Source organism: Dioscorea cayenensis, chromosome 3 (genome assembly GCF_009730915.1).
Source record: "Dioscorea cayenensis subsp. rotundata cultivar TDr96_F1 chromosome 3, TDr96_F1_v2_PseudoChromosome.rev07_lg8_w22 25.fasta, whole genome shotgun sequence".
In the NCBI taxonomy this organism is placed as follows: domain Eukaryota; kingdom Viridiplantae; phylum Streptophyta; class Magnoliopsida; order Dioscoreales; family Dioscoreaceae; genus Dioscorea; species Dioscorea cayenensis.
In genome coordinates this window covers 18,983,274-18,994,456 of record NC_052473.1, presented here as the reverse complement: position 1 = coordinate 18,994,456, position 11,183 = coordinate 18,983,274, and the positions used below count along the sequence as shown (strand labels likewise).

Below are 11,183 nucleotides of genomic sequence, written 5' to 3'. Positions count from 1 at the left end.
TCTAGGCGAATCTGGACTCAATTTATGCATGAGTCCGTGGGCCTCAGACTGGGAAATGCGCAGAAGTCTTGCTCCATGGCAGTTTTTAACCGGTTACTTTCTCATTCTCTGGTATATATTCTCTACATCAGTTGCCCAAATGTCCATGGAGATTAGCGAGTCGCGGCCTTTTAGCCCTCTGCATTGTGTTCAGGTTTGCACTCTGTCCCTTTCATTCTTAAATTCGCTTTCATCTCTTTATGGGCCATTATGACGCTCTCTGCTTTTGTGATAGATATCATTGATATATTGAACTGATGCATGTTGATCTAGGAATTTAGTTATTTATATAAAGTGTCATGTATTGAGGCTTATTATTTAGTAATGAGCATGCATTTAGCTAGATTTTAATGAGCTGGGATCTCTCTGTTTTTAATCTTGAGTTTTTTATGGGTAATATGTTTCTGATTCTGCACTTGATATTTCTAATAAGTTCATGATTTGCAGATGAGCGTAGCAAATGATATATCAGGACATGAACTCGGTGATGAAAGCCCTGTGTCCTTAGCTAGAAAGGGAGGACTTCCTCCTGCCAACAAAGCTCACTCCAGTTCTCTGTCTGATTGTGAGCAAGGCTTCAGTATTGAATATCTACAGGCCAGACTAGTCAAGAGCGTAAAGATTGTAATGTTAACAACCAAACTTAATCTCCTGTTGCCTTGTGGCCCTGCTGCAATTGTAGTCAATTATCTGACAGCCTACCATGTGAGTTTGCACTGACCTCCGCCATTCCTTCGTACTACTGAATTCTTGGTGTATCATTCTGGAAACACTAAAACAGATACATTCATTTAGTGTTCATATTTTTCCTTTTATGAATTATGATATCTTTTTTTCTGGGATTTTCTTTAAATACGGAACAAATGGTATATAGGGATGGGTATTCTTGCTAAGCTTGCTGGGCATCATACCTCTAGCAGAGCGCTTGGGTTTTGCTACTGAGTAAGAAAATCCAAGTGTCAATCATATTTCTTCTTTACTCAAGTGCCATGGGGAACATCTTTTACCATTCATTCCTCACTTTATGCAGGCAATTAGCATTCTTCACCGGACCTACAGGTAAATTTCACCTCCAGAAACACCAGCTATTGCAATTATTATACTCGCCATTCGTAAAAAGTCTTGTTTATTTGATGCTTATAGGGATTAGTATTATCTTTTAAAAAACCCATACGCTTCAAAATTATTTTTTCCTAGTTGAATTTTCTTGAAAGGCTTTGGTAGTGGACTAGAAACACTGAGGCAGTTGTTACTTCCATGCAAAATGTTAGCCTGCTGATTGGTTTCTCCTCGACACTAATTCCCCCCACTCATGCTTGTTGCATTATATGGAAATACAATATTCTAATTTGCTATCTCAAGCTTTCACACATGCTGCAATAATTTCTTCCTGCTACTTTCAAGGCAGATGGGATTCATCTCTTAGTTTAACCTGTTCAATTCGTTATAGTGCTCATGTCCATAGCAGAACCTTTGGTGTTTGTCACATCCGATTCTACTTCACTTCTCGTAGGAGTCTGGGACAACAGTCACCTAGTCTAACCTTAGTTTAAACATGCTGTGCCAATGTTTTTCCATGATAACACCAGCAAACCCATGTTTACTCTTACTTTGCCTCGAGTTTTTGTTCATTGACTAATTTTTATGTGCAGCTGGGGGCCTTCTAAATGCTACATTTGGTAATGCAACAGAATTAATAATATCAATTTTTGCACTAAAAAGCGGAATGCTGCGTGTTGTTCAGCAGTCACTTTTAGGGTCCATATTGTCAAACATATTGCTAGTTCTTGGATGTGCATTCTTCTGCGGAGGAATAAGTTTTCATAAAGAGCAAGTTTTTAACAAGGTATGCTGCATCTTTATTGATTTTCTGCTTATATTCCATGGCATGATGACCAGAGGACTTAATACTTTATGGATAGTCAGCTGCTACAATGAACTCTGGGTTGCTGCTGATAGCAGTTATGGGCCTCTTGTCTCCTGCTGTTCTCCACTACACCCATACTGAAGCACATTTCGGCGCTTCAGAGCTGGCCCTTTCAAGATTTACTAGTTCTGTTATGCTACTGGTTTATGCCTTCTACATTGTTTTCCAGTTGAAAAATCAGAAAGTCACAAGTGATCGTGCTGATGAGGTTGGTTATAGCCACCTTCTACATGCTTCGATTATCATGATTTTGTAATTTGTGGTGGACGCTTGAAGCTAATGCATTTATATATGTACTGGATCTGGAACCCTTTAGCTTTTTATGGATTTTACTAATCCAAACTATCCCATGTGTCTGCTACATGGGGGTCTTGGGGCAAGCATCTAGTCACTAAAAGTGAAGCCTGATAATCAATAGCTCTGGCTGATTTGCAGACTTGGCCAGTGGCGCATCATGACTTTTAAACTCATGAGTTATTTTCTTATTAAATTCTGTTCTGCATATGTTAAATTTATAACTAATAGATTTCAAGTTGCTTCTGTAAAAGTGTGGGTTTCTCATCAAACTTATCTTGATTATTCAAACCAGTGACACAGTTTAAAACCAGCATGTACTATATCTAAATTTACATGGTACGTACATTTAAGCAATCATTTTTTGCAATTCTGGAAACCGAAATAAAAACATAAGATGTCGTATCATTTTTCTTTGTGTTACTTGCACAAATTATTGAAGTAGTCACCTTTTATTTGTGATTGTTGTGCTTCAACTTAATGTGGTGAAAGTGATGTAATCAGGAAGAAAGTGCTGACAATGATGTTGCTGAGATTTCTAAGTGGGAGGCTGTCGTTTGGCTTGCAGTTATTGCTGGTTGGATTTCAGTCCTTTCCGAGTATCTAGTAAGAACTATAGAGGTGACACATCTTTTTCCTTTTGGGTATTTAAAGTTGAAAATGCTCTCTCATTGGCTTCTCATTTAGATCAGAAAGTTGGTTCTGTTTTGATGATATTTGTACCCCCTTGATCAACCAATGGCTGTTTACTAGAAAAGTTTGCTAAGTAACATCTATGAAATGCACCTTTGGATGAGCCTGTTTTAACCTCTCAAATTGAGTTCCTACTTTTGTAGCAAATGCAATGTGTAAGTTAGTTTAATGTTCTAACAGAAATGTCTTCATTTTACCCAAACAATAGTAATGATAGAATAATAGTAATAATAATAGCAAATACTGAGGATTCTTCTTCCAATTCATAGTTCAAAATGACATAAAAAGATATTTTCTCTAAATTTCTTGCTTTTGCTGCCAAACCTTTTTGGTCTCACCACTGTCATCAGAATGTTTCATGAGCTTTTGTTCCAATGACATGTTTTTTTATTTTGCAGGGTGCTTCACTTGCATTGAAAATACCCATTGCTTTTATCAGTGTTGTTTTACTTCCAGTTGTTGGGAATGCTGCTGAGCATGCAAGTGCTATAACATTTGCCATGAAAGACAAACTTGTAAGTATGGTATAATGTGTTCCCTTCCCTGGAATTTTATCTTAATCATCTAAATTGAACCATTTTATGAACTTGATCAGGATATTTCTGTTGGAGTTGCAATCGGGTCTTCTACTCAGATTGCGATGTTTGGGGTTGGTATACTTTCATTTATGTTTTTTTTAAATAATAATAATTTTTGTTGTCACAGTGGACAGAGGTATGTGTTGCATGTGAAACTGCTTATCTGATGAATAATTTGCTCTTTTCTTGGTCCTTTCATGTTCTTCCTGAATGATGATTACCTCATAGAGTGTATTGCTTTGCCCGAGTTGAGCTAAATTTTGACATTCACTTTTTTACCCACCTGTAAACCAATCCTCCTACTGTTTGTCATTCTGCTGCACCCTGCAGATACCATTCTCTGTGGTGCTTGGATGGTTGATGGGAAGACCGATGGACCTAAATTTTCAACTTTTTGAGACAGCCATTCTCTTCATTACAGTGTTAGTGCTGGCTTTCATGCTTCAGGTGTGTCATATTGTCATTTTGGTTTGTGAATTTCACCTAGCAAATCAGTTGCATATTCTGTAAGAAGAGGCTAAAGTTCCAGATGGCAGATGTCGAATCTCAAAAAACATATTGTCATTTGTTTGGCACTGCAGGATGGTTCTTCAAACTACTTTAAGGGGTTGATGCTCGTCCTTTGCTATCTGATAGTAGCTGCCAGTTTTTATGTCCATGTCGATCCCAAACCTAATGGTGAGTTTAACTCAAACAGAGAACTGATTTTTACTGTTCCAGTTGGCTGAAATGGTGAGGGAACTAAGGAAAGACACTATGAGACTATGAGTTGTTATTTTATGGACCAATATGAGAAATGAGAGATGTGGTTTTGCAGGAGATACAGTCCCTCTCCCCTCCCCTGAAGCCTAGGACAGATGGACGGACTGACTGACTGACTAGGCAGGAAGGACAGCGAGCATCCATATATATATATATATATATATATATATAGGTTTGTGTAGCAAATAAAAGTTATTGTTGCTATTATTATTATTATTATTATAGCCATGTCATTGGCATATTACTTTGCTCATTAGCTTGAGGAAATTTTGCAAGAGTACCATGTGAAGTGCTCCCCCGAGTTTCTGACCATCATCTGCAGAAAGTACTAAGTAGCATGTGCTCGTGTCTAATTGTCATGTTCTCAAGGAATCAGCTTCAGGGATTTCTGTGATCAACTAAAACGTGGGATCTGTTTCCTTGCGTTTTATTGGTTATAAATTAAATAAATAAACAAAGTGAATACACTAGGTAAACAATTGGAAGAAAATATGCTTGTATGCTTGTAATTAAGCTTTCCTTATTTGTTTTATTTGCCTTTATAATTTCATCTTCCTTTTTCTATATTAACTCTCCAAGGAACACATGCGACGGAGCATAGCCAGGCCATAAATAAAAGATCAATCACAAGAAGCGGCCAATAACTTGGGAAGAGCTGAAGAGTTTACCCTGAACCCCACCAATCACCATATATGTATATATATATCTCTCTTGAAAATTACCTTTATTGTTTAATTGTTTCTTCAATTTTCGTGTCACAAAGTTCATCGGGCCCGTTGACACCAAGTTGTTCTTCTTTGAATATCGTCCACGAAACTAAGCTAAGCTAACTTGATCCAGTGACTCAGCGTTACGGGTGGCACCCAGGCTTTCCGCGTCATGGTAAAGTTATTGCTTTTCCCAATGCTTTAGTACAAGCACACTTTGGGAGTAGCATCAGCCAAGCGTCTACTCACCATCATACATAGATATGTGTCATATAAGCACTACACAGGTCGAGTCTCCATGTTATTTCTTTTGAATTGTAAATTTCATGTAAAGGGTGTATTGCACTAATGTTTTTTTCCCTTAAATCATGATAAAAGAAAAAAACACATACTTGTCATCATCATATGATAAACACAATCCCATTTAGTCCATTCAGTGCTGATTATTGCTAAATGGAGTAATATGAGATGCAATGCCTGAGCTCACGTCCCACTCAAGAAATCTTCTTCCATGCTTATCTTCATCTCATCATCTCTGTTTGGTTAATCAAATAACAAAGTTATAAGCTACTTTGCTTTTATAGTGAAAAATATTCTGTTCTTTTTTGAAAAAGCAAGCTCCGGGATACCGTTGTCCATACGCACGGACAGTGTAACCCTTTACTAGTTTAATTAGCTTTCTGACTCCTCCCTCTCTCTCTCTCTCTCTCTCTCTCTCTCTCTCTCTGTGGTTCGAAACTTTTTATTTTTTTTCTCTTTTGATCTATCTATCTATCTATCTATTGGCTTCCTCTTCCTCCTTCCCCCTCCCCTTTCTACCCAAGCTCCATATACCAACCTTCCTCTCTCTCTTTCAAGTTTTATCATTTATCATCACCACCTTCAAAAAGTTCATGGTGGAGTGCTCTGGGAAGTGCCGAGCCTTCTTCATATATACACCTCTTCTCCTTTTTGTAGCTAAGCTTGCTTTTGCAGCGTGAGAATTCAAGAAAACGTACCCAAGTCTTAAGATCAACAACAGTACTGAAGAAGAAGAAGTTCATCAGCATCAGTTGTGAGGCTAGCTGTTTTATGGGGTGGTTCTTCTCTCCGGTCTTAGGGGTGCTTTGCTGGGTATTCCTCTTAGGCTGTGCTAATGGGATTGGGGCTAACTGGGGCACGCAAACGAGCCACCCGCTGCCACCTTCCCAAGTAGTTCAGATGCTCAGGGACAACGGTTTCCAGAAGGTGAAGCTCTTTGATGCTGAAGAGGCAACTTTGAATGCTCTGAAGAAGACTGGGATTCAAGTCATGGTGGGCATCCCTAATGACATGCTCTTCACTCTTGCTTCTAACTTCAAGGCTGCTGAGAAGTGGGTTTCAAAGAATGTCTCCGGCTTCGTCAGTGATGGGGTGGATATCAGGTTTTCTGTTTCTCCTTATTCTTTATTTTCTTATCTTTTTGAGCAAATTTTGACCTCTGGTTTGATTGATTCTTATTAAGTAGTAGTGACTAGTGATGGTCATTTGTATTCTCTTCCTTTTCCAGGTATGTGCGCATTCCTTTCTTTTTTCCCCCATTTTTACTTGAATCTTATGAAAGGACATCCTTTTCGAGCGTTAGAATAGACAGACATTTCTGTGGAGCTTTGAGATCCTTCAAGTATTATTAACATTGAAAGCTGTTTCAAATCACCTTTTAATAAATGAGCTTTATTGTCTTTTTTTTTATATCAAGTTGCAATTTTGTTGGTCTTTTTGTCATCTGGATTATAGTTTGTTGAGAGAGGGAGTGGGGTTTGAGGTTAAGCAGAAATGCATAAATGAGTTGTCTGCTTGATTAGCTCGTTATTAGAATAGACATCCTTTTTATCACTAGCATTTTTAATTATTATGTTTTTCATGCATCTTTTCTGTCCGCTAATTATTTTGCATATTAATGAATCACACATCTTTGTCAGTCAACTATAACCCAACTTGAACATATATATTCATCAACGTCTGCAGTCCTCTACCACTCTAGCCATGGAGAGGAGAGTATCTCTAGACTAGAAGTCAAAATGTGGGAAGAATAGTCTGGCAACGGGTTCTTTCTATATATATCTATAAGAGTTTGTGATAGTGAAATCTATAAGTTTGTGATAGTGAAATCTATAAGAGTTTGTGATAGTGAATTACAGACTCTTTTTTTGGGAGTGTGTGTGTGTGTTTGAAGCACTATAAACCAGTTGGAAAGGATGAAGTGGTGTCAGCTAAGAATGATGTGCTAGTGATTAGTATATTTGCAATGTTGAAGACACGTAACAAGGAGCATGATTAATTCAGGCTTTCTCAAAATCACTACTTGGTAATGTGTTTTTAGAAATATATGCACACACACACACACACACGCACGCACGCAGGCACGCATATATGTAATGGATAGATTCATTCCTGACCTGAATATGTTTTACTCTCTCCGCTTAACCTTAAGTGAATCTTGGATTGGCAAAACAATCATCAGGGCTTTCCCAAAATACACTGGTTTGGTCTTTTATCTCCTATCCATTTTTCTATCATAACATTGCAATCATTAGTTTACTAGAATATTTGAATTGATCATTTGATGTGACAGTCATGATAACTTTGCACAGCTTTGTCCTGGAATAAAGTTGCGCACTTTCTGCAGAAAAGACCTTTCAACTTGGGTGGTTGATAATTCCAACTGACTTAGTTATATTTACACTTGGACGGTCCTCCCGCCTGACTCAGATGATTTTGCTTTTCTCGGCAGATATGTAGCAGTTGGAAATGAACCTTTCCTACAGACTTACAATGGGAGCTTTCTGCAAACCACTTTCCCTGCCCTCCAGAACATACAAGCGGCCCTCATCAAAGCCGGTCTGAGCAAGCAGGTCAAGGTCACTGTTCCCCTAAATGCCGATGTATATCAGTCACCAAGTGGCAAGCCATCGGATGGAGATTTCCGAGATGACATCCGTCAGCCAATGCTTTCTATTGTCAAGTTCCTTAGTGATAATGGGGCACCCTTCACCGTCAACATCTATCCCTTCATCAGCCTCTACTCAGATGCCAATTTTCCTGTGGATTATGCTTTCTTTGATGGATCTTCTTCAGGCGTGGTAGACGGAAATGCCGCATACGGCAATATGTTTGATGCGAACCATGATACCCTTATATGGGCCCTGCAGAAGAATGGCTTTGGGAATGTCCCTGTAATTGTTGGGGAGATTGGTTGGCCCACGGATGGAGACATGAATGCTAATCTTCAGTATGCTCAAAAATTCAACCAGGGTTTCATGAATCACATTTCCTCTGGGCGGGGAACTCCAATGAGACCAGGATCTATTGATGCTTATCTTTTTAGTTTGATTGACGAGGATGAGAAGAGCATTCAGCCAGGAAACTTTGAGAGACATTGGGGTATATTCTCCTATGATGGTTTGCCCAAGTATCAACTTAACCTCAAGACTACAAACACAGGTGCACTGGTGAGAGTGCGTAATGTGAAGTATCTCGATAAACAGTGGTGTGTGCTGAAGCCTTCGGTAAGCCTGAACAATCCAAAGGTGGCTGATAGCATCAGCTACGCCTGTGGGAATGCAGACTGCACCAGCCTTGGCTACAAGACATCATGTGGTGACATGGATTCACGGGGAAACATTTCGTATGCTTTCAATAGCTACTACCAGAAGAGTGATCAGGAAGATGTTGCCTGTGGATTTGACGGCCTTGCCACCATTACCGACATGGATCCCTCGAGTGCATCTTGCAGGTTTAAGATCATGATTGATGTTGATTCTGGCACAACCTCTATTAGGCCGCTGCACCAATTCAGGGAACAGAGCCTTGGTTTTTTGTTTGTATTTTTCTGCATTGCCTTGTTGTTTTGACATGCCTCTCATTGTTTAGTACTTGTCCGTTCCATCTTGGTGTTCCAGCCATCATTTTATTGGGATTCAGCAGTAGTGATGTAGAAGAAGTATCTGATCAAATTGATTATAAGGGATTGGGATCCATTGCAATTCATCTAAACATTAAAGGGTAACTGCTGCACACAGCACATAAAAGAGCGCGAAGATAGATAGATTACAGATGTATATATCTATTGTAGATGCTCAATGGTTCAAGCATGGATTCCATGTTGATGATGGTAGGTAGGTAAGGTAAGTGAAAGTATGTGCTACTGCAGATGAAAAAGGAGTTGTTTCTAATGTTTGTGTTACATTGCCACCCCACCTTTAGAATAACAGAGGGAGATTATTTGTCTCCCTCTGTTTAGAATAAGACTATATAGTCCACTGTCCACAGCATAACGAAGAAGAGTTTGAGGCCGGCCATCCTCTTCTCACTTTTAGGAGCTGCTTCTTTTTCTTGTTTTATTCCACTTCCCACTATTGCAAATGATTAACTAAAGGTTATGCAGAGGTAAGGCTTGTTTGAGTCTGTGGTTCGTCTATATATATATATATATATATATTTTTTTTTTAAAAAAAAAATTAATTAATTAATTAAAGCAATCTGATACTATAATCTGAGTTATGAGTAATAATGTAGTCTCCATTGAATATTTGAATTGAGGGAGCCATATCTAAACAGTAAACATACTCAAGGGATGGATTAACTGTTCATTAATATATTCATTCATGTTTTTTATTCGATCGAGAGAGTGGCAAACCATGTTCTTCTTATTCTTCTTCACTAGTTCACTTCACACATAGACATAGTAGTATCGCGCTGGCGTGCTGTGCTGCTTTCCATCAGTATCAAGCATCTATTAAAGCATGAGGAGTGACCACTGACCACTGACCACCACCACTATTAGTTTAGTCTATTATTATTATTATTATTATTATTATTATTAAAATGTATTATTAATCTGGCATTGCCACTTGTGGCCCGACATGGTTGGTTAGGTTGTGGGCCCTTGTACTACAGTACTGGGTCAGTGCTCATCTTGGGTTGGGCCAGGTGTTTTGCTGCAATGCCATTGTGCCATTGTGCCAAGCGCGTTACCTGGGTCCTGGGCCTGCCAGGTTTTTCACCTGGGTGTGTCTCTCTTCCACATATGCTAGTGTGTATGCATCATTCATTTAGATATTCTTTTTAATAAAATAAGTAAAAAAAAAAATTTAACTATATTAATCTATATATATAATATATACACAAGTAAACATGAAACACACCAGTTAAGTGAGTGAATATTTTTAATGTTAATTTTATTAAATAGTTTTTAAATAAGATACGTGAGAAAGATAAACCATATGTATATAGATATATATCTTAAATTTAAATAACTATTACACGCACATATTAAAAAAATATTTTTTTGTGTCTTTCTTAAGATTTTACTAAATGTATAATTATTTTAATATATTAAAGAAAAAACTTCTTAAAAATTAGGTATTTATTATTTAAAAATTCTTTTTAAAAGTATTGGAGAAATTTGGAAGGCTTTCTAAGCTTTTGAAATAACAATTTAGAATTAAACCTAGCCGTTGGAATGACACAAGTCCAAATGAATTTTTGTTGTGCTCCTAAAATGGCCAACCACCAAGGGTAGGTAGGCTATTTCTAACCGGGTTGAGCGGTGATTGGTTTGTGCAAGCCTAGACATAAACAGTAATATGTCAAGTTTGACATTTTCATTACTATTATTATAAGAAAATTCAAATAAGCTGGTAAGCAACTGCAAAAAAAAAATTTTGGAGTAAATTTTTTTAGTAAATCACTAAACTTTTGACTTTATTTTTCACTTTTGATCATCGAACTTCGATTTATATCAATTTGATCACTCAATTTTAATTTCATTTCACTGGTAGTAAATCAGAGAATTCAACCTCTAAATGAATGATGTGCTCTTTTTTTCGATGATTTGGACACCTCTAATGAAACTTTAATAACGTGTCGATGGGAGGGACTAACTTATATTTTTTTAAACAACCATGTAATCAATTGGAAGTTGAAATCCTTGATTTATTACCGGTTGAAATAAAATTATAGTTGAGTGACCAAATTAATCTAATGAAGTTCGATGATCAAAGTAAAAATAAGTCAAAGTTTTAATGTCCTACTAAAAAATTTACCCAAAATTTTTGTTTGTTTGAAGTACATATGTTTTTCAAGGGTGATAATTTTATTTATTTCTTTTAAATTATATTTTAATTTTACTAAGTTAAAATTAATTAGGAGGAGCTACTTTAT

The 11,183-nt window shown here is 37.4% G+C and overlaps 2 protein-coding genes across 5 annotated transcripts; both read left to right on the top strand.

Moving 5' to 3' along the window:
• Position 1: 1 nt before the first annotated feature.
• LOC120283652 (vacuolar cation/proton exchanger 3-like) lies at positions 2 to 5,329 on the top strand. 4 transcript variants are annotated; one of them, XR_005543308.1, is made up of 14 exons: positions 2 to 193; positions 487 to 744; positions 914 to 981; positions 1,070 to 1,098; positions 1,692 to 1,885; positions 1,962 to 2,174; positions 2,765 to 2,881; positions 3,352 to 3,468; positions 3,549 to 3,602; positions 3,862 to 3,978; positions 4,113 to 4,209; positions 4,349 to 4,764; positions 4,873 to 4,987; positions 5,134 to 5,329. XR_005543308.1 is itself a non-coding variant. In XM_039290368.1 (12 exons), exons 1-12 carry the CDS (start codon positions 29 to 31, stop codon positions 4,381 to 4,383), a joined length of 1,464 nt encoding a protein of 487 aa, XP_039146302.1. In that variant the 5' UTR covers positions 2 to 28; the 3' UTR covers positions 4,384 to 4,809. The 4 variants fall into 4 exon arrangements, 1 of the variants encoding a protein (XP_039146302.1); XR_005543314.1 differs by having other exon boundaries at positions 2,765 to 2,866; positions 4,873 to 5,329; XR_005543305.1 differs by having other exon boundaries at positions 4,873 to 5,329.
• A 403-nt stretch (positions 5,330 to 5,732) lies between these two features.
• Positions 5,733 to 9,008, top strand: LOC120253719 (glucan endo-1,3-beta-glucosidase 6-like). Its single transcript, XM_039261986.1, has 2 exons — positions 5,733 to 6,403; positions 7,753 to 9,008. Exons 1-2 carry the CDS (start codon positions 6,072 to 6,074, stop codon positions 8,870 to 8,872), a joined length of 1,452 nt encoding a protein of 483 aa, XP_039117920.1. The 5' UTR covers positions 5,733 to 6,071; the 3' UTR covers positions 8,873 to 9,008.
• Positions 9,009 to 11,183: the final 2,175 nt, after the last annotated feature.